Here is a 24407-nt window from a genome sequence, read left to right as displayed (position 1 = left end):
ATGGCTTGTAATATAAGGCTGCCTATATTGGAAAACCAGTTGTCATGTCCAATCTGCCTGGAGGTATTTAAGGACCCTGTTATGTTGCAGTGTGGCCACTCCTACTGCAGAGACTGCCTGTGGGGACTGATGAAGGATCCGCACATCCTTCTGTTATGCCCTGTATGTCGGCAAGAAGTGGACTACAGCTCTTCTCCTCCTAATGTTACACTGAAGCGTCTTATTGAGACCTTGCAGATACTGAGTGAAGATCAAGCAGCAACAGAGACCTGTCCTATTCATAATAACCCACTGTGCCTATACTGCGAACAGGACCAGGAAGTCATCTGTGGTCTATGTGGAACTATTGGGGGCCACCGACAACACCCAATCACGCCACTTGCCAGTGTGTATAGTCGAATGAAGGTAAATTAAATAATTTATGATTTGCAGTAGATAAGAACACAACTTGGGGTAAGATACGTTAGAGGTGCTAATTAAAGTAGTTTAAAGCGACCCTCCGCGCTTGGACAAACAAAGATGACCGCACCAATTTCTCTGACTACCTGCTGCACACTGTGTATTAGTACCATGTTCCCCGAAAATAAGACCTACCCCAAAAAAAGTCCTAGTATGATTTTTCAGTTTTTGGGGGGAGGCTTGAAATACAAGCCTTACCCCCCAAATAAGCCGTAGTTACAGTTCACAAAAAATCAATAGGAAAGCATTAGGTGCATGAAAATGGCCTTAAAAATGCATTTTCTGCATTTTTACAGCGCTTTTCATGTAGGTCAGCTGAGTCGCTTACCCAGCAAGCTCAGTCCAGTTCCTTCCCGCTGCTCTCCAGAGCCCCGGAGTGGTTTCCGCAGTACTTGGCCCACCCACACAGGATCACTTCCTGGTTACGGGATTTATAATTCCTGCCTCCACAAAGCGATGGCTGTGATTGGTTCTTCCAGTGCTATATTGATTGGCTGAACTGCAGCTTCATAAATCCTGCCTCCATGACGCGATGGCTTTCATTGGTTCTTCAAGTGCCGCGGCTCAGTCAATCATTGCAGTGCTTGAAAAACCATTTACAGCCATTGCGTCGTGGAGGCAGGATTTATGAATCCTGTAACCAGGAAGTGATCTTGTGTGTGCGGCTGAGGACTGCAGGAATCGTACCAGGGTTCTGGAGAGCAGGGTGAAGGACCTGAAGCGAGCCTGCTGGGTAAGTAAAAGAGGGCATTCCCCCAAAATAAGCCCTAGCGCCTCTTTTGGGGCAAAAATTAATATAAGACCCTGTCTTATTTTTGGGGAAACACGGTATGCAGCATTAGTTTAAGTAACTAGCTTTGATTAATCAGTGCTGCCCATGTGAGCAATATTGGTCAGTGAAATCAACATGTAGTGTCTTAAGCCCCATGTACACGCAACGATTATCGCTCACAATTCGTTCAAACGATTGCTTTTGAGTGATAATCGTTGCGTGTAAATGCTTCCATTCTTCACTCTTCGGTTCAACGATGAGTTTTAGGGGAGCATAAAATCCATAATTCAATCGGAGAGAAGATAACACAGACCACAAGCTGTGTTCTCCATGGGAGCGCTGATTACATTGTATTCAGCTGACAGCCCATGTGAGAACAAAGAAGCTAATTGCAGAGCTCAGACCACCTGCTGTGTTCTGCAAGCAGCTCCTGGAGGCTCATTTATATGCACATGAAGCTAATAAAGTGCTAATGAGCATTAGTGTTCATTAGCACTTTATGCAAAATGATTCAATCCTTTGAAAGATTATCTTTCCGTGTAAATGAGCCTTTAGACTACCTATGCATACGATGCACATTGTGCATCAGGTATTCAGAGAAGTGCGGCCATCTGTGCTTGTCCAGGCCTGGAGGGTCACTAATATACTGTAAATGGAATCTCAAAATTTTTATTTAATTTTCATATTAGTTCTTTAAAAATAAATAACAGAATCAGTTGGTAGTAACTGAACAATATCTGCTGCTGCGATGTGCTGCCTGTCAGAGGGGTAGAGGACTTCTCTGATAAAACTTGCCATACACGGTCTCACTTAATTCTCCAATTCAATAACCATGCCAGAAATCAGTTCATGTAGTTAGGAGATAAAAACCTCATACTGGAAAATCTTTGTGCTAGACACAATTCTCCCATGTTCTCTTAAAATAATGAAAGGCTGCGGCTCATGGGCCATCAACAACAAGATATCTCAGTAGCCAAAGGCATGCATACAGTAAGAGACAGCTCATTATTTGTATTGGGCCATTGAAGGAATGGGCTTAGTTAAGTAACGGCATTTTTCCATGTGCAAATATTCCACAGGTATCTCGACATTACCAAACTACAGATGGAAGGGTAAAGGGTCTCACCCACTTTTTTTTAAATCCAGTAACAACCTCTACATTCTGTCTTGGTGAGGCACCTGCTTCTCCGTTCTAAGAAAGTCCCAGTTGAAGCAATAAATTAGCCTGGAATGTTTAATATTTCTCTGTAAGGCCTCCTGCCCACCGGCGGAAATCCCGCAGCAGGATTCCCTGCAGAATTTCCGCCCGTACACACCTGCATATGATTGCATTACAACACGCAATCCTATGCAGACGGACGCGATTTGTCTGCGCGAAATCCCGCGCAGAAAACAAATCGCGGCATGCTCTATTTCTGTGCGGGGCTTGCAGATCCCCGCACAGAAATGTCACTCCCCGGCCGCCGACTCCGGTCTGCGCATGCATCGGCTGCCCGGAGCCGGCACATGAAAGATCCTGGGCCACGGGAGCAGGTGAGTGACGCGCTGCTCTCCTTGGGCTCAGGTTGGGTCCTGCTGCGAGAATACTCGCAGCGGGATCCGATCCGGCTGTCTGCAGGCGGCCTATATGTCAGGATTCCACCTGCTGTCTTGTGTGACAAAAACTGGAGCAACACAACCAATCAGATCGTTTCTCTCATTTTTATTATCTAGACTGGTATAAACGAGAACTGGAATATATTTTTTAATCTTAAAATCCCTAATTTTTTGGGATGCCATACCAGCAGCTCACTTAAATGTGTTAAGACTTCATGCAGTTTGCTCAGAATATCGCCATATTGCTTTGCAGCTTTATGACAATATTTCTTTTCATTTGCTTTGTTGTTGTTACATACCTAACACTTTTGCACCACAGAATACATGATTCTCTCATGATACTTTGCAGGAAGAAGTGTCTGCACTGATGACTGACTTACAGAAAGAGAGAAAAGGTCTTGAGGAACAGATAAGCAAACTTACCAACAACAAGACCCGGATCTTAGTGAGTAGAGTACATTGGTGTACAATGAGAGAATTTGATGTGTGCAAGGAAAGTAGTGTCCATTTGATGGCTCAGCACCATTGTGTATTGTGGGGGCAGAAAAATGGAATCCACCAGCCAAAGGGTGACGTACAGAGTTGACTATAGTGGGGTCCTTTTGGTTTCCGTTCAGCTCTCATTTTCCCAGATGAATAACACAGTATGCTGCACTATTTTATCCAGAATTTTCAGAGAATGGAGCCTCGAACACTGATGTGAACACAGCCTTAGGCCTCCCTCACAGAGACGTTTTTTTTCAGCGTTTGGTGCAGCACTAAACGCTGTACAACGCTCCCATTTATTTCAATGGGGCTGTTCACACAAGCGTCAAAAGGCAGTGTCTTCAATTCAGCGCTTTGACAGCGATGCATGTTCTATCTTTCGCCGTTTTTCAGCCCTGCGTCGCCCGTTGAAGTGAATGGGCAGTGGTTTCAGCACTGCTGAAAAAATGCCACAACTTGGTACCACGACTTTGGCAGAGCTAAACGCAAGTGCTAGCTGCACTACAGAAAAGGAATACTCACCTAGCTGGCACAGTCGGGGTCTAGCATCTATTGCTAGTGACGGGGATTAAAATCCCCATTTCCCAGCAATAGATTGCTCTGATAGATTCATGAGCGCTGGCTCCACCAATAACAGCCATTCAATGATTGGCTGTGATTGGTGCATCCAGGGCTGTCTCTGATTGGCTGAGCCTGGTGACATTCAGCGGGCTCAGCCAATCAGAGCAATCTCTTGCTGGAGGCGGGGTCTTGAAACCCTATCACTAGCAAAAGATCCTCTGTCGGCAATGAGCAGCGGCAGGGACCCAGACGGCGGCAGCTAGGGGAGTATTGATTTTTTTTTCAGCGTCCTTGGCTGCGTAGCCAAAATGTTGTCAGAAATGCATGACAACGCTACTGAAGCTGCAGTAAATGCGTTGAAAAACGCTGTGTTTCTGCAAACGTCTGTGTGAGGGAGGTCTTCGTCTATTGTTTTATGTCAACTGAAAAAGAATGTATCCTATTAAAGGAAATAAATAGCTGGAGATACAACTTGAAGGAGTTCTATACTTTGGACAATCTCTACTTGTTAGAAGGGGTTAAGAATAAACAGATCAAAAAGTGTCCCTCTGCTTAGGAAGCTTGGAAATAAGCATTCAACTTCCCTTCAGATCCATCACAAGAGAAAATCATTACACAGCACGCTTTCAAATCAATTCCCTATATGTTGAGTATGTGTGCGTATATGGGGTTCAGAAGAAAGCGCTGTTGACTAAATGTGCATTTGACTGAAAGCTTTAGAGACACTCATTTGCTTAAAAGGGGTTTTCCCACTATTTACTACTGATGACCTAACCTCAGGATAGGTCTTCAACAGATCAGCTGGGATCTGCTGCTTGGGATCCCCGCCGATCAGCCGATCCATGCAGACAGTCACTGTCACTACGGAGCTGTCTTTGTTGCTGGAAGTGAATGGGACTTGGCATGCAATACCAGCTGGGGCCACTGCACATTGTATGGAGCTATCTGCTTCTGGCAACAAAGACAGTGGGACAACCTGTTTAAAGTAGTGAAGATCAATAATCCCCAGTCAGTGATTGTCAGTGATAGGCGGCCTGTGTTATTCTATGACTCTATTCTATTTGCAGATATTGTTCATACTCTGTTATCTTAGGAGAAAATACCTGAATGACTTGTTCATTATGTAGTATTTTAAATTGAAACTTTCCATTTGATAATTTCCGATTGTTTTCCAAAATGCCTTGTTTGTGCTAGTACAACATGAGTTCATTGTGTACCTTATGAATGTTTACACAATCACACTCCCACATGGTGATTGGGTTGTGTCACACTGAATGGGAGGTAAGTGTCCTTGTGGCTTGTCCTTCACAGAGTTTGAGATAAGGCTACCAGGTAAATTAGCAGTGGTCCTATCCAAAGGCTGCCCCTCCTTTAAATCCAGGACTATAAAAGAACATGCAAATGAATGACTCATGTTCTGTACTAGCTGATATCATTCTTACCTTAGAAATATTATCTCTGGACACAGTTCACACAGATTTGTTTGCTTGTGGAAAGCATTATCTTAATTAAAGAGCATTTGCACCTAAATAACATTTATACATTGACAGAGGTATTAGCTGGCCAAATACATACCCACTGATATCTATAGGATTAGCTGTCAATTTCATGCTAACGGCTCAATGGGGCAAAGAGGGATTGGTGTGTTAGGTTTCAACTTGCCCCAACATTTGTTCCTATGGGAAATGTGTTTGGCAGCGCCTATTCCCCTCTCACCATTTAAATAAACATGCATGCTCAATTAATTTGGGCATACATGTTAATGGTGTAATCACCAGAAATAGTAACCAACTAACATAGACTGAAGTCCCATTTACACGCAAATAATAGCTTTTGAGTGATATTGTTGCGTTTAAATATTTCCATCTTTCACTCTTCAGCTGAACGATCATTTTTAGGTTAGCATAAAATCCATCATTCAGCCGGAGAGAGAGATAGCAGGGACTGCAAGCAGTGTTCTGCATGGGAGCAGCTGATTACATTGTATTCAGCTGACAGCCCAGGGCAGCCTGTGCGAATACAATGCAGCTGAGTGCGAAGTCAAAAGACTATTTCGGCCAACCTTGTTAAAGAATTGCATCCTTACTTCCACCCACCATTTTTTAAGGGTACAGCTAACCCAATGACTGTCACTCCTATGCTCTCACACAGGAGGATAGTCATTCAGTGAACAGAGGCAGATCGGGCCGCAATCTTATCCGTCTGTGCGCCAACATTCACAGTAAACAGGCAGTCATTCATAGATGAACTGCCTGTTTACACTGAACGAGAGGTTTTTCACTAGTCTCTTCATTTCAGTGAGCTGAAACTAAACGACCAGTGACTATTGAATGATTTTTTTTGCGCAGTACCCTGTCAGGAACTGGAGATAAATACCCTGGTACATTTCTAGGCGTGTGGTAAATGCACCTGCAAATGACAGAGGGTAATACTGTGATTATTTACATAGAAACTCATTTAGAATGAAATAACTCACCTAGAGTAATCTAGCCCAGATGACTTTCAAATTTTACTTTTTGGCAACTTTCCCTCATTTCCATGGACATTTCAAGGTTGCAGCGAGTTATTTCTCTTGAAATTCCTTTCCCTGCCTTGAAAACTGAGTAGTTTTCTGGCACATTCTCTCATCCTGTATTTTGATTTATAGAACATGTCAATATATTTTGCAGCAGTGTCATGCCCGGTGATTATATCATATACATCTGTATTTTTTTTATAACAAACTCTGGTTGGCATGATGTAATACAACTTTATAGTAGCAGAGTTTGTCTCTCTGCTTTGGAGCTGGCCAATGAGGTAATTAGTGGTCAGGTAGGACAGCTTGTTAAAGGAGTTGTCCAGGACTAAACTATGGGTGACCTATCCTCAAGATCCCTGCCTATCAGGTGATTGAAGTGACAGCAGTGCTTGGGTGAGCACCACTTCATTCCATACCAGGCCCAGTGCCGTACATCGCATAGAAGCTGTGCCTGGTTCTGCAGCTCAGTTACATTCACATGAATGTGACTGAACGGTACTATTGTATTATGTCTCCACTACAATAATGGGTGGAGACCTTGAGTAACAGCTAAGGGCTATGGTGCGCCCCCAAAGGTCCTGATTGGCTGCCTGCAGCGAGGTCCTAGAAGCGTGGGGATTTACTTACGGCTGGGATTGAGGGTTAGGGTTAGTTTCAGTGTTAGGCTTACATAATTAGCTGTAAATGCTTCCATGTTGAATGGAAGTATTTACAGCAAATAATGTAAGCCTTACACATATGCTAACCCTAATCCTAACCCTCCATCGCAGCAAAAAAAATTTCCCCATGCTGCAAGGACATTGCCACGCATCTAACATAATAACCCCCCCCCCCACCTTCCATGCCGCTCCCGCCGCCGCCAAGATGTTACCGGAGCCATGCAGAGAGCATCCACCCTTTCATGGCCAGAGGACTGCAGCAGCTATTAGCAGCGCAGGACAACCCCCCAAACCCTGCCGCAAAGCTCTTACCGGGGCTGCGGTAGAAAGCGCCTACTGCTTCATCCACATGAGGAGGACAGGAGCAGCGCTGCCAGCACCTGACAGGCCGAGGACGGGGGCGTGAGATGGGAGACTGCACTGCAGTGCAGGATGACCCCCGCACCACAACGCCCAGCAATTACTGGGGCCGTGGCAGAGAGCACCCAGCGCTTCATTCACATGAGGAGGACAGGAGCAGTGCTGCCAGCACCTGACAGGCCAAGGAAAGGAGTGAGACTTGTCGACACCCACCACTTCCGGTGTTGACAAGATACACCAGTACCCGACTGAACTGTTCTCAGACCATGTAAATGATGAATGTGACATCACAGGCCCGAGAAGAGGCCATGGCACTCACTCGAACACTGCAGCCTCTTTAATCAGTTGATCAGCAGTGATTCTGAGCAGTTGCCTCCACTGGTCAGCTGTTGACGACCTGTTCTGAGAATAGTTCATCAATAGTTTAGTCCCGGACATCCCATTTAAGAAACTGTGGTCTATTACCACAATGCTCCATGTCTGAGATAGGGGACCTGTAGGACGCAGTGTGGAAATGGCGCAAGGGTAAGAGACACCTTGTAATTTGATTTAGGTAAAAGGACTACACCTTCAACAACTAGGGAAGCTGCAAAAATGTTAGTGGCCAGGATAGGCCTAGGATTTTATTTATTATGCCTTGTATTGGTGTGGAGGGTCTGTGGGGGACCCATATGTGTAGTTGCCAATAAGAGATGGAGCATGGATACAAAAAGAATTTACTTAGCAGCTGTTTAACTTTGCTGAAATCAGCGGTATAAATACTGGAAGGTTTCACCCTTTTTGGAACACAGCAGCACAGTTCCACACTCTCCATCAACTCTGTTACAGTCTACAATACAACTCCAAGCCTGTAGCAATTTGCAACATTCTTCAGAATTACAATATTCAGTTATGTTAGACGCCACAAAAACAGTGCACAGTTACAAAATGCTTAGTTGTTACTCTGTTAAATTTAGGCCACTTAGTTACAGCTCACACAACTATGCTTGTCGCACAGGCTTCTAAGCGTTTTCTTTCACTCACTCGTTCTTACGCATTTCACAACTGCAAAAGCACCACACCAGCTTAACAACACAAAAACTTCACAAACACACTCCTCTCTTTCAACATGTGTGCCAAACCTGACCTTTTATACCTCACTCAAGCAACAACTTGCAGGGCATGACATGTCCTCTGGTTCATGGTGACTGACTGCAGAGCACTGACCAGTTGTCACCATGATGGGGTTTGGAGCTTCACACATACACACACATACATACGCTCTGGCCATGACAGATTGTTACACAGTTCAACATAATCACCATACATTGAGATTATGTCATCACTTTATATGTCTGTCATATTTTTGTGCAATGCTACACCTAAAGTAGCTGTCCAGGTCAATATTCTAGTATAGGTCCATTTACACGCAACGATTATCGCTCAAAATTCGTTCAAACGACCACAAATGAGCAATAATAATCATTGCGTGTAAAAGAGGGCATTGTGCACTTTCTTCTGTATGATGATCTTTTTCTCCATGGGAGTTTTCATTGTATTCTGCTGACAGCTCGGAGGAGAACAACGCAGCTGTGTGCAGAGCCCAGCCAATACACTGGGCTCTGCAAGCAGCTCCCAGAGGCCCTTTTACATGCAAATGAAGATGATAAAGTGTTAATGGACATTGCTGGCACTGTAAAATTCTGAGGGAATTCTGCAGCATTTCCGCAAACATATAAACAAAAGGTTTTATTTGGCATTTTTTAAGAAATCAAAGAGAAAAAAAGCCAACAGCAATACAACAGAACACAAAAATAAAACCAAATGCCTGAACAATAAATGCATGCCTGAGGCCGACTGCAGACAGCCGGGTCAGATCCTGCAGTGAGAATTCTCGCAGCAGGATCCGACCTGCGTCCCTGCAGGGACCAGTGTGCCTCTCACCTGCTCCCGCGGCTCCGACTCTCTGATGTGCTGGCTGTCGCCCAGTCGGTGCATGCGCAGAGCGGAGCTGGTGGCCCGGGAGTGACATTTCTGTGCGGGCCTCTGCAAGACCCACACAGAAGTAGAACATGCTGCAATTTGTTTTCCGCGTGTGTTGTCACACAGACAAATCGCGGCTGTGTGCATAGGATTGCGTTTTCAATGTAATCCTATGCTGGCGGGCACGGGCAGAAATTCTGCGGGAAATCCCGCTGCAGAATTTCCGTCCGTGTGCAGGGGGCCTATATTGTATAATAATGTCATAAAAAAGGAGAATAAAATGATTTTTGTGTAAGTGTTTACTGCTTGAGTTGGTAACAAAAATAAATGCATAACTAATTCAATGCAGAATTTGTTGATGATATTTTGTTTCATAGGAATTTAGGAAACTTTTGAAATTACCTATAAATATATGCTCTATTCATCTAAGCCCCCTTTTAACAAAAACATTGATACCTAGGATTCGGAATGTAAGATGTAGCTTGATTATTTTATCATAAGGATGAAAAGCCTGATGCTACCATTTTATGACCCCATTTACACTGAAAGATGATCGCTCAAACTACAGTTTTGAGCGATCAGCTTTGCATAGTCTATAGTATCTAATTAGCTACTATGCAGGCAGAGCGGGACAGGGCCGCTATTGCTTGGTGAACAATACAGCTAATTTGCATAAGCAAACAGCTGCATTGTTCTCCGCACTTACAGCTCGTGTCCCGCTGTGAACTACCAGTGGGACAGGAGCTGAAAGAATCTTATCAGCACTGCTGACTGTGATAACAGCCTGCACCGCTGATAAGAGTTCATCGCTCAATTCTAGAAAACTAGAATTGAGCGAGAAATGAATCATGCACAAAAAGTGCACGATGTCCGTGCATTTAGACACAAGGGTTATCGCTCAAAAGACCGCTTTGAGAGAATTTTGAGCGAGAATCGTTGTGTCTAAATGGGGCTTTACACAGTGAATTTATCATATATGAAGGAGTTGGCGTCTGGGAAAATTAAGGAGCCAGAGTTAGAGGTTTGGCTTACCAACCGCACAGCCATGGTAAATACTATAAATGGCAGTCTCATACAATGCCTCCAAAATAGTGAGTGCTGTCTCTCTTATTTCCCAGAATGAATCAGATGTCTTTCAGAGTTTAATCTGCAAGGAATTCCGTGAGCTCCAGCAATATATTGCAGAAGAAGAGTCTCATTTTCTGAAGTTGGTGTCCACAAAAGCTACAGAACTTTTCAAGTCCGTTGAGATTCAGCTACAGCAAAGAAATGAGATTCTGAGCATTGTCCAAGACAAAGAGAGGAAACTAGAGAACCTGGGAAACGAGAACCATTTGCACTTCGTCCAGGTAAGACATTTCTCTTCTTACCAGGTGTTGATTATAAGGATGTATTGAGACAGAATAGCAAGATGGGCCAAAGACTTGCACCATTACAATGCACAGAAATTCTCATCAAAGTCATTGGCTACATCCTGACTCTGTGTTTTGCTGATGTTTCAATCCAAGTTTTCGTGTACCATGAAAAATACAGAACTTGGATCTTACATAAATGGCATTTACATGCATTTAAAAACCACAGATTTACAGGGCTTTGTTTTTACAAGTGGCTCCATGATAGAGTTTTCCCATACAAGCAGTTCTAAGTACATATTTTTAAAAAAATCACCTTTGCATTCACAACAAAAACATATGTACTAATAGAATGTTTTTTCAACATTTACACTTTATACTTTTGTCAATCTATGAATGACAGCTTGTGTACTGTGAATGGAGGCGAGTTGGCCCGAAACGACCCCAAGACCCACTCCGCCTGCATTCACTGAACGATGACCCTCCTGTGTAAAAGCATCGGAGTGATCATCGCTGGGACGGCTGTAGGGCCTTCGAAAGTGCTCTTACTGAGAAATCACTAATGCATTACACTGCTCACCAGTGACTCCTAGTGGCCATCGCATCAAATACAACACTCGAGAAAGCGATATGTTAAAGGCAAAATTTCTGACAGATCTCCTATTAACCTTTAGTCTGCAGTGACTATACACATCGATATGTAGAAGGTGCAGAAGCGTAAACAATGCTAAGATTTTAATGAAACCCTATTGCAAAAATGATTGTCAGCCCAAAATACATGCATTTACAGTACCAGTCAAAAGTTTGGACACATCTTTTCATTCCATGGTTTTTCATGTTTTATTTTCCACATTGTAGATTCATATTGAAGACATGAAAACTACGAAGGAGCATATATGAAATTAGGTTGTAAACAAACAAGTATTAAGCAAACAAGAATATGTTTTATATTTTAGATTCTTCAGAGTAGCCCCCTTTTGCTTTGATGGCAGCTTTGCCAACTCTTGGCATTCTCTCAAGCAGTTTCATGAGGTCACCTGGAATGGTTTTCCAACAGAGGTGCTTATTACTGAAAGGCCTTAAAACTAAAATAAATTTTACTTTATTGATATTTATTAAAAAACCACTACACCTTGAAAAGGGTGGTTAAAATAAACAGACATATGATTACAGACAAAGACACACAACTTCAATCATCTCACAATGAGATGAGAAAAAAGGTAGGCAATTGTTGGGGAAGGAATGCACTGAATGTATGATGCACAGGATTTTTTATGTATAACCAGGAATGGATAGTGTCCAGTTGGTAGCAACCAGAATTCAGTGCTGCCAAAGGCAAAGTAGATGTGCCATGTGGATACTATACTGACAATCCATACAATGTAGTGTAGGACCGCTAATGATTGTCAAACTTGGTAATGTATGGATGTCATCTGTGCTTATATTCCTGCCTTATACCAGCAATGTCAACCCTTCCAGAATTACCATTCGGGTCTGTACAAGACTCATAAAATGACAAAACAACGTTGGTGATAGTTGTATTGGGACTAGAGTATCCTCAAGTCAACCAGCGTTGCTAAAAATCGTTCCGTGACACTCTTATAATAAAGGCCACTGCAATAGACAGATTATTTAGAGCGGTGGCTCCTAATCCAAAAACCTGCTGATATTGCAGAGCTCAATAGATTTCAATCATGAGTGAAATCCGATGTTACTAGGACTTAATCGTCTGATCGTTGACGCGTTTCCACAATGTCCAACAACGTGGAACACTGCTTCATCAGGACTGAGGTGCTGCCCGTTTGGGCTCTATTGTTTATATCATTGGATGGTTTTTGTCTTATCCTACATTATTATAAACCGCCAAACTATCACTATATTTAACTGGTATCAGCCCTCCTGGCACCTCACCATATTAGGGAGCATTTAAGCAGAAGCAGTGTGACCCACAACACTGCAATAACTTAGGTCCTGCTTGCTCTAAATGAGCCTGTCTGATAATTAATATCATAATTAGGAACATCTAGGCAGTTATAGTTGAACAACCTCAGCTCCTTTGTTCTTTATGGGTTTCATTGACAACTATTGTTAATATCCACCAATTCGTCCTGATGAAGCAGTGTTCCACATACAGTTCTATACATACAGAGGTGTGCAAAGAAATTGCATCACATGCTCCATCTGGTCTTTGCTACTGAAAACAGTAAGTAAGCTACATAAAACCTCCTTGAACTATTGTAGAAAATAGGAAAAAAAAAATAATTTTTAAACATTTATTATATATTGAATGGAGCATGTGATGCTGCGTTTTACAGTGAAGAAGCACTGCATGTACTAGTACCCTTTCCTCTAGCTGTAGTAATTTCTGATTTAGAAGTATAATAGGCTCCTTTTGTGCTTATTTTAAAGAAGAACTATCATTTACATATTAAGAAACATTGTAATATATCTTACTAAAGAGAAATGCTTCTTTCTCCACTTATCTCTCTTCCTATGCAATCTCTGAATTTACTGATAAAATGCATACATAGTGTCACGTCGAAACAGGATGCGCTGGATTTGCAACCTGAAATACTCACACAAATGCACACCAAACAGTGGAAAACAATACAGACAGCTGCAACAAGGAAAACAATGTCCCTAAATAATCTAACCCAGGGAAGGGACCCACCTGTACGCAGGTAACCTGTCCTGAGAAAGACGAACCTGCCCATGTACCTTGGCCACTAGCTGACGCTTACGTGGAATGGGAGAAAACCACATCAAACTAGAAGAAAATATAATAACCACTGTACTTAAATTTGAGAAGACTCAAGCAAACAGGACATCCAGCTCCCAGTTCTGACTTCACCCAAAGCCAGAAAAAGACTGAGCAATGCCCAAAACACTTACCTAACATACCTGCCTGCATAAACCGATAGAATTGCTACAGTACATATGAGGTATTGGTTTGTATTTTGGCCAATATACTTAAGCCCACAAGCCCACAACAAGGGTCCTCATCTCATGGGTCCCTACTCTAACAAAACAACTATCTCATGACTTCTGCTTGCAAGCGGGGCAATCGTTGCAAAAGGGACGGCTCCACGCTGGAACCTAAGGGCCTGGATCGCCATAGATAGAAACTAATACAAGCAGAACAGGACACAGTTCACACCAACACACAAGTGAATGCATACCACACGGAGCAAGACTGTTGAGCTTATGTCCGGCAACCTGCACAGTCACACAGAAAACGTTGCTGTCCACACCTATGGAACAACATGTGTGGATGCAAACACAAGAGTACTGGGAGGGAAATGAGGAAATCAACACCCTCTAGCCAGAAGGGCTGGCATTTATGTGCAGCAGACTGGTAGTGATTGGCTGGCTGGAGAACTCCATACCCAGTCAGCTCAAACATCCCACACCTGTGGCAGTATGTTCCTGGAAACCCATAGAACTACAGGTCTCAGGGGCACAACCTAACACATAGGAGTCTGCAGACTGAGAGTTGCAGCTGCAGAACATAGCAGTCTATAGAGAGGGGAGAGGTTGGAGGAGCTGGAGGGAGACAGAAGCAGAGAGAAATAGAGACTTGACTGCAGCTCCTGAGTAAGTTTTCTACCTCAGTTCCATGTTGGATTCACATCTACACTGCTCAGTACTGCTGCATGTCTTCTTTTCTGCAACTGCTTTTTATGGTGTTAAAGAGAGCTAGGGGAGAAGAATCTCTTCTTCTCCATGTGTGTTGTATATGAGAAATATATACAGAACCTGAGCCTACAGAAGAAGTAAAACTACTAAAAATGCAGGACAGATGTCATATAATGGCCAAGAATAATGTTATTCCTCATGTACACAATGCAGAATACCTTTCAACAGTCATGCAAAATGATAGGCACATTAATTTTATTCTTGGTTCAGGTGACCAATGAAAGACAAGTTGAAATCACTATGTTCTGGATAGTGAGACCACAGTAGCTGTATTTTTAGACATTACTAATGATATCAACAGTGTGTGCAATAGTAGCAACAAAGATTAAAATTAAGTTAAAAATGGATATGTACACGTATAGATGGATTGTGAACCCTCAAAATAATTTCCTATGGTAGGCCCAAGGAACCCCTGCCTGATGCTGATTTTGTTAAATATACATACACGAACATGCCAAAAGTCACGGGATAGCAATTAATATAATGTAGAACCCCCTTTAGCCCAGTGAGGTGCAGCTACTCAACATGGTATTGATTCCACAAGTGGACAGAATATTTCTTGAGGGATGTTGAGCCATGCCACCTGGATATCCACCAACAGCAACGTGGTACGTGTAAGTGCAGAATCTCTGATTCAAATGCACCTCTCCACCTCATTCCATAAATGCTGGGTTGGGCTCATGTCAGATGAACGTGCAGGCCATGCCATTCATAGGAACTCTGCAGAATGCTCCTCCAACCAATTTCGGACAGCTTGCGCCCGATAGCATGGTGCATTATTCTGCTGGAATATCACATTATTGTGGGGGTACATGAAGTCCTTGAAGGGCAGAAAATGGTCACCTGGCAGTGTAATGTAGCAGGCAGTGGTCAGTAATGTGTTTAGGTGGACTCAACCCATGCCAAGAGAGCACACCCCACACCAGTATGGAACAGCCACCAGCCTGCAGAGAGCTTTGTTGACATCTGTGGTCCATGGATTCATGGAGTCTGAATCACATATGAACCCTACCATCAGTCTGAAACAATTGGTACCATGACTCATCAGACCGCACATGTTCCCAGACTTCTAGGGTCCAGTTAGCATTCCCACATGCTCAGAGAGGCACTGGGTCTGGGGTTGTGGTGTTAACAGAAACACTCTGCTCCCATATCCCTGAAAACTAAAGAATGCTACACTGACCTGCAGGACATGGGTGTGCTGCCTCTTGCATTGAATATGGTTGTGATTTCTGCCTGAGTCGCACGTCTGTACCCATGGACAATTCTAGGGAGATGCTGCCAATCGAGATCATTAAGCCACTGCGTTGTCCACTGTGGGTGGTAATGCTTTCTATCATGTATTCCTGGTACAAACATAATAAGTTTGTGTGGATCGAAGAATGTTAACTGTCTGTACAACTTTGTAAATGGAATGTCCAATTAGTTTGGCACTAGAGATGAGCGAACGTACTCGTAACGAGTACTTACGCACCCGAGTACCGCCATTTTCGAGTACTTCAGTACTCGGGCGTAAAGATTCGGGGGGCGCCGGGGGGCGGGGAGAGGCGCGGCGGTGCAGGGGGGAGCAGCGGGGAACAGGGGGGAGCCCTCTCTCCCTCTCCCCCACACTCCCCACTGCTACCCCCCGTGCCGCCACGGCGCCCCCCGAATCTTTACGCCCGAGTACTGCAGTATTCGAAAATGGCGGTACTCGGGTGCGTAAGTACTCGTTACGAGTACGTTCGCTCATCTCTATTTGGCACCCATTATTGTGCCTTGTTCGAACTCCAATAATTCACATCGTCTTGCCATGAGCTGGCCAGTGTTCATCCTCATTCACAAGATGACAGCTCACAACTTTTACAGGTGTGGGCGTCCCCAAGCCATCACCTGAGGCAACGAAGAATTTACATACCGCCATTCCATGACGTTTATACAGTATATATAACATCTTTATTAGTCTAACCTCTGAATTACATTAGGAATAAGTTCACTGTCTGCTAACTTGATTCATGATAATAAATAAAAGTTTGCTTCATTTTAAGTTATCTTTAACCGCCTATCCATTTTGTTTTTATTGACAGAACTATGCTGCAGTGGCTTCCAGGTGAGTAATACACACATATGTAACATTTTTTACGTAGCGTATGCGATGAGTAAAAGTAAAGTTACATTTCTTTCTTGCAGTTGTCAAGCTCCGCTTCCTCGCTGTGCCGACACATCTTATAGTTCTGTGTCCTTTAAGCCTGGATTCCGCCAAGATGACATCAAACTAACAGTCTGGAAGCGCCTGCACCGTCGGATTCTGCCTTGTAAGAATGTTCAAGTGCATTAAATAATCTACAAGCAATGAACTCTGGAGTGCAATTAGGCTTTTAGGCACACCGTTTTTACAAAAACATTCTGTTCTTGGCATTTTTCCTGTGGGCATCTTTTTTCACTTATTTTTCAGGCAAAAAACTCAATAGTAAAATATGAAGGTCCATATCATTTTTTCCTAAATTGCAGCATGCTATGGCTTCTCTACAGGTTAAAAAAAAACCTGATGTGTAACCCCTCCCAAAAAACAAAACAAAAACTGCCCATAGAAAGCTAAGGCTTTATCTAAAAAAATCAAATGCGTTTTTTTCTGACTTTTTTTTCTTTTGTAAACAAAAAGCACCAAAACACCTGAAAAACCTGTTTGAAGGAAGCCTAGGATATGTTCACATGTAGCGGTATTGGTGCAAAGTTTCCACAGCAAAAAATCCACACTTAAGATCCACATCAATTTCCGTGCCAAACTCTGCACCATTTTATGTGGATTTCAGGGAGGATTCTGCTGTGGAACCACAGCAAACAGTGAGGAATTTGACGATTTTTGCGCACACAAATGTGCAGAAAAGTAGGGCATGCTGCATTTTTTTTTGCACAACTGAAATGCTTGCACGAAATACGGAAATGTGAATGAACCCATTGATATCAATGGGTTCTATTTTCTGTGCAAATACGCTTGTGTCAAGGAGCCCTAAGGCTGGTTTCACACGGATGTATTTGCACACGCAATACACATTGAATAGAACCCATAAATGTTAACGGGTTTGCTCACATAACCGTATTTTGGCGCTTGCATTATTTCAGTTGCACAAAAAAGGTAGAAGATGTGCTATTTTACCGCCTATTCGAGCATCAAGGGTCCTGCAATTGAGCGTGCAATACGTAAGGGGATGCGTGTAACACTGCATAATTGCACAGGAAAAAGAACACATCTGGAACTCAAGTGCAAAAAAATGTCCTGTGGGCTAAAAAAGAACGGTAAAATATGCCATCACACTCGCAAAAAAACTGCACTTGTAGCGCTAAGGCACGCACAATTGCACTTACGCTTGTGTGAAGCCAGCCTTAGCAGCTATTTTCACAGCATTCAGGAAAATGTTTCTTATTTAAGACGACCTTCCGGGCCAGGAGTAACAAGGATGACCACACCAGCTTCTATGACTGCCTGATGCATACTGTGCCCTCTTAGGCTGGGCTCTCACAGGGCGTATTCCCGGCGGAAATCTCGCGGTTTGGCCGCAGCTAAAAACCGCAAGATTTCCGCCAGGCAAGTGCTGCTTCAAATCCCACGGCACTTATCCAGAGGTCTCGGAGCTTCTTGGCCGCATGCTTTTTTATTGCGGCTGGTGTTCCCATTGAGGAGAGTGTGGCCGCAACGGAAAAAAAAAGAATGAACATGCTGCGGCCAGCGAATCTATACCGCAACACCGGCTTTGCCGCGACGGATTCGTTGTTCCATGTATACGAGATTTCCGAGAAATCTCGTCCACATGGCTGGCTAATCCCCGAATTAGCGGCCGCAAGAGGATTTACCGCGGCGAAATTACGTACGGAATTTCCACGGGAAATCCGACCAGTGTGAACCGAGCCTTACACTACACCTGCTTTCATTAACCAGTGCTGTCCACATGAGTAGTGCTGGCCAATCAGAGCAGCAGGTAGCGTTATAGACTACCGATGCATGCTATGCACAGTGTGCATCAAATAGTCAGAGAAGTGGTTCAGCCATCCTTGTTTCTCCAGGACCAGAGGGTCACTTCGTTGTGTACCTTCTCTATTTTAACAATGTATCTTCTGTGCTTTTTTGCAGCCCCAGAGGTTCTGAAGCTCGACCCCCTCACAGCGCATCCACTTCTGCAGTTGTCCAGGGGAGATACGATGGTGCAGTGCAAGTCACCTGGTGGCCGTCGTGGCAGTACTCCCGAGGGCTTTGAAAACAGCAGCTGTGTTCTGGCAACACGTGGCTTTTCCACAGGCAAACATTACTGGGAAGTAATCGTTGGTACCAAGCCGAAGTGGAGAATTGGTGTGGTGAAGGGCACAGTAAGCCGAAAAGGCAAGATGATTCGATCACCAGAGGCAGGAGCATGGCTCATTGGCCTTAAAGAAGGACGTTATTATGAGGCCTTCACATCTCCCAATGTCTCTCTGCCCATCCAAATCCGTCCTCAGCGCATTGGCATTTTTCTAAATTATGAGAAAGGGGAGCTTACTTTTTATAATGCAGAAAGCCCTGACGAACTGATACCTCTCTATACATTCCAAGCGGAGTTCCAAGGAAAGCTTTACCCAGTTCTGGATGTGTGCTGGCAGGAGAGGGGAACTAATCCTCAACCTCTTATATTGCCAACGGCAGCAGCTATCAAGTCTCCATGATTTCTTCAGATATCACTGCTTATATTGCATATAATTTTCAGCTCAGAAATCAACTTAAGTAATATTACGGCTTATGAAGGCAGAAGACGGTCATCAAAAATATATACGCAGCATGCATGGCCATCTTCTAGTGCATTGGACCTCCGTTAACCTTCAGACCGCAGCAATTCATTGTGGCATAGATACAATTAGATGTTGAAATCATTCTGCAGGAATATTGGCCCATGTGGACAGGATACAGTTGCCGCAAATTAGATGGAGGTACTGACATGCTCTCAACAACTGACAGAAAGGGTTCATCGCTTCACGCTGCTTGCCCCAAATTCTAAGGGTGCTTTCACACATGCACTGGGTATTCCGCTTTCCTGCAGCATTTGGGAAGCAGAAAAGGGGAATCCCCATGGCCAAATGGTTCCGTCTGTGGGTGGAAATGAACAGCGCCGAGTGGATCCCATTAACTATAATGGGGTCAACCGGTTTATGCTCAGCTTTTGGACAGAAGAAAAAGCTCTGCATGCATACACTTTTTCTTCCAGTATTTTCAGCCAGATCTATGAGGGAATCACCAGCCATAGGTTCCAAAGCAGATGTGAGACCACCTTAACTCTCCAAGCAGCACGGTGCAACAGAAATCTGGATTCATCTGACCAGGTGATGTTTTTCCACTGCTCATTGATCCAATTTTTGCCTTCTTTTGCTCAATGGAGTCTTGCTTTTCTTTTTAATTTTATAGAGCAATGGCACTGGTCGTCCGCTGTTACAGCGCATTGATGCTAAGGACTCATCAGTTGTGCATTAGGACAAGTTAACTGGTGCACCAATGTTGTATCTGGCTGCAATTTACTTGACTATGCACCACCTGTTCATCAGAATCATTCTTGAAGTCCTTCTGTGACCCTTTCAGGGTTGCCAGGTAAACAGCCCATCCTATTCTACGGAAAGAAATAGCAGAGCACAACGGTAGCTCGTGGCCAAAAACTAATGTGTGCATGCGCTCCCGGGATCCCGGCCATCAGATTTAGATGAAAGAAGTGTTCAAGCGCTGGCCTCCTAGGCCATTTCTTTCCAAAGAACAGGTGGTTGGTTTCCCTGGCAACGAGCAGTAAACAACCAGAGGGCAGAGAAATCAATATCTGGAGAATGGAGCATTTTGTAAAAACACATCCGATGGGTGTGTGCACTGTTTTGCGATTTTGAACCCACTGAAATAAGATTCCTGAAATGAGAATACCCCTTTAAGTAAATTTGTGCATAAAAAAGTTTTCTACATCACATAGTATCAGAACATCAATCAAATCGATGATCCATTTTCATCGGGGTACCCCATCTATATATCATGCCTGCTCTATAGGCAGCATAAATCCATCTATACCTACATGGAGCCGAGTCTAGTTTAGAGTCAGTTTGAAGCCTGAGAATCAATAGCATAAAGGTGGACTGTAGAAATAACTGATGTATCTCAAAGTGTAATCTTGGCATACTGAATAGAGATGAGGTATACATTACAAAGCTTCCATTTACATAAACCCTTTCCAATCCAATTTGTATCCTGGTTTTCCTAGGGGGCTTACTCTTTTTCTGCCATTATACAACAGCACTATCTGCTGGCTAAAGCCAGTACTGCATGAGCTGACACGTTGGATAGGCTCCGACAGCAGAAAGGCTGGCAATATACAGTAAAAGAACCCCGATAAACGTCTTCCAACATTGGAGATGTACAGCCTTAAATCATAATGTCTTAAGACATCAGACAGTGGATTGGAAAGGGTTAAAATGCAGAGAATGCAGGGTGTTGGTCACGTAGGGGCAGATGGTGGATGCCGCTTACATTTATACTTTTAATGGAGACTTTAAGTACAAGTAAGATTGCTATTATACATGCAGCCGAGCCATGGTACCTGTGTGGGGTTTACTGGTAATTGCCTTGTTGGACCACAACTTTAAACCACAGCAAGTAGAGGTGGAGCAGAGCAACTTGTGGTAATCATGTGCGGTTACCGGGGCTCAACTGCAAACTTATACTAACGCACTTAGTAATCAGGCACACACAGCTTAGGTAGGAAGCCTTAGAAGGCCGGTTTCAGATGAGTATATTGTAACACGTCCGTAATGCGGATTACTGTTACGGACATGTTTCAGATGACATTATAGCCATAGGTCATCAGTATTTGCCTCGGTATATTTTACTTTCTACTAAGCAAGTACAAATCAGTATTTGCCCAATAGAAAAGATTAGGAATACAGAGGCAAATACGCAAAAAATAGGTCATACTGCGTTTTTATAAAAAGGCTGTAAAAATATGTCCATGGGAATAGATAGATTTACATTAGTTCTGTATTATGGTCCGCAAAACATGGACCAAATACGGAGCTAAAATACACCTGCCCGAAAGCGGCCTAAAGGTGGTACTCACAAACGATACATCATTTGAAGGTAAATTTACAAATTCTATTGTTCTAACGCGTGACCAATGCTTTAATAACCAGACACTGCTGTCACCTATAGATAAATGGGCCAACAGGCTGACTCTGCCAACAGAGTCACTAATATGACTGTAATTCCTATATCTCAAGCTTGTGAATATCACATCTGTGTAATCCTCCAGAAATGACACACTGTCATACATATAGTCAGGTAAAGAAATTGCATCTGATTCTTTTACTACACCGTACAAAACCAGCAGCCGCGACAGAAAGAAAGAAATCAAAATTTCTGTAACGGTTTCATGATATACACTATTGTTAATAAATCAACATCAATATCTGTAAAACTGTTCATATTTGTTGTAAGACAATAAAGGACATTCATCACTAAATGCTGTGTTTTTCATGGTCCCGGATTACCGATCCTTCTGAAGTAATCAGTGACTGATCGAGTTTACCATCACCACATCCTCAGGCAGAGAGTTCCATAGTCTCACTGCTCTTACAATAAAGAACCCCCTTCTGTGTCGGTGTAGAAACCTTCTTTCCTCTAGATATAGAGGGCGCCACCTTGTTACAGTCACAGTCCTGGGTATAAACAGATGATGGGAGAGATCTCTGTATTGTCTCCTGATATCTCCATACATAGTTATTAGGTCGCCCCTCAGCCGTCTTTTTTTCTATACTGAACCCAATTTTGATAAGTTGCCCTCCCTTAAACCCGCTCAAGCTCTATGTCCTTCTTGAGTGTCAGTGCCCAAAATGTCTACAATATTCCATGTGTCATCTGACCAGTGACTTGTAAAGAGGAAGAACAATGTTCTTGTCATGTGCCCCTAGACCTCTTTTGATGCACCTCATGATCCTACTTGCCTTGGCAGCAGATGCCTGACACCGGATGCTTCAATTAGGCTTACAGTTAATTAAAATCCCCAAGTCCTTTTCCATGTCAGTGTTCCCCAGGGGTTTCCCATTTAGTGTGTAATAGTGACATGTATTTCCTCTGTCCATGGGCATAACTTTACATTTATTAGTGTTAAACCTCATTTGCCACTTTTCTGCCCCAACATATGCAGATCTTTTTGTAACCACATTCTGTCCTCTCTTGTGTTAATTACTTTACATAGTTTTGTATCATCTGCACATATTGCTATATTACTGTACAGTCTTTCTACCAGGTGATTAATAAATATATTATAAAGAATAGGGTCCAGTACTGCCCCCTTCTATTGAAGCCTATGGAAACCGTCCGGATCCGCGGCACACCCGCAGCTGAATTTCTGCTCTGCCGCGGGAGAGCAGGACTTAAAAAAAATAAAATAAGCGTGCACGGCGCATGCGCGTGGCACGCTGCCGGCGTGCCGAGCGCATCCACCGGGCTGAAGAAAGAAGATACAGCCGCGACGGAGGGCAGATCTGCAGCGTCCAGACAGGTAAGTAAAATGCTATTTTCAGGCCTCGTGTCTGCGGAATAGGAGGGACCCGCAGCGGGATTCTGCATGGAGAATCCTGTCAAGGAATATAAAGTGTTAAGTTTCAGAATACAATAAGTGTATGTTTCTTACCTTGTATTGGACTATTGACCCTTAAATAGAAGACTGAGGGTGAAGTCACACGTACGTATATCGGCTCGGTTTTCACGCCGAGCCGATATACGTTGTCCTCGTGTGCAGGGGGGGGGGGGAGGATGGAAGAGCCAAGTGCAGGAACTGAGCTCCCGCCCCCCTCTCTGCCTCCTCTCCGCCCCTCTGCACTATTTGCAATGGGGAGAGGTGGGACGGGGGCGGGGCTAATTCTCAGACTTTAGCCCCACCCCTGCCCCACCTCTTCCCATTGAAAATAGTGCAGAGGGGCGAAGAGGAGGCAGAGAGGGGGGCGGGAGCTCAGTTCCTGCACTTGGCTCTTCCATTCTCCACCCCCTGCACACGAGGACAACGTATATCGGCTCGGCGTGAAAACCGAGCCGATATACGTTCGTGTGACTTCACCCTGAGACCTATGCTTTGTAGTGTCAGTAACTAGGATTTTAAGATAAGAAGTCAACAGACAAATTAAATAAGGCTAAGCTATGTTAACAGAGAAGACACACAACTATTGCAGAAATATTGTCTAATGTAACAGCAATATCCTAACCTAAGTAATTTCTATGTCTGAGACCAACCTTAAAGGGGTTGTCTCGCGGCAGCAAGTGGGGTTCAGCACTTCTGTATGGCCATATTAATGCACTTTGTAATATACATCGTGCATTAAATATGAGCCATACAGAAGTTATTCACTTACCTGCTCCGTTGCTAGCGTCCCCGTCGCCATGGTTCCGTCTAATTTCGGTGTCTTCTTGCCTTTTTAGACGCGCTTGCGCAGATCCGTCTTCTCCCTTCTTCTCCCTTCGGCTCCGCTCGGCAGCATCGACATTTTGGCTCCGCCCCCTTGTACGCATCATCGCGTAGCTCCGCCCCATGATGTGTGCCGGTTCCAGCCTCCTGATTGGCTGGAATCGGCACGTGACGGGGCGGAGCTACGCGATGATGCGTACAAGGGGGCGCAGCCAAAATGCCGATGCTGCCGAGCGGAGCCGAAGGGAGAAGACGGATCTGCGCAAGCGCGTCTAAAAAGGCAAGAAGACACCGAAATTAGACGGAACCATGGCGACGGGGACGCTAGCAACGGAGCAGGTAAGTGAATAACTTCTGTATGGCTCATATTTAATGCACGATGTATATTACAAAGTGCATTAATATGGCCATACAGAAGTGTATAACCCCATTTGATTTCGCGAGACAACCCCTTTAAGAGCTTTGAGACTATTTGGTAGATGTCAATAAGCCTTATGATCAATAAGCTTTGTCACCTATGTAACACTAATCTTTGTACCAAGTAACTCTTGAATC

General features: G+C 43.8%; 1 protein-coding gene across 1 annotated transcript; it reads left to right on the top strand.

Annotated features, from left to right (window-relative positions):
- On the top strand, positions 1-19095 carry TRIM50 (tripartite motif containing 50). Its single transcript, XM_066601557.1, has 6 exons — positions 1-405; positions 3177-3272; positions 10492-10722; positions 16488-16510; positions 16591-16715; positions 18530-19095. The coding sequence occupies exons 1-6, from the start codon at positions 1-3 to the stop codon at positions 19093-19095; spliced, it is 1446 nt and encodes a 481-aa protein (XP_066457654.1).
- Positions 19096-24407: the final 5312 nt, after the last annotated feature.

This window comes from Eleutherodactylus coqui, chromosome 4, assembly GCF_035609145.1.
Source record: "Eleutherodactylus coqui strain aEleCoq1 chromosome 4, aEleCoq1.hap1, whole genome shotgun sequence".
Taxonomy (NCBI): Eukaryota; Metazoa; Chordata; class Amphibia; order Anura; family Eleutherodactylidae; genus Eleutherodactylus; species Eleutherodactylus coqui.
Note: the sequence above shows the minus strand (reverse complement) of the source record. Positions and strands in the feature narration are given on the sequence as shown.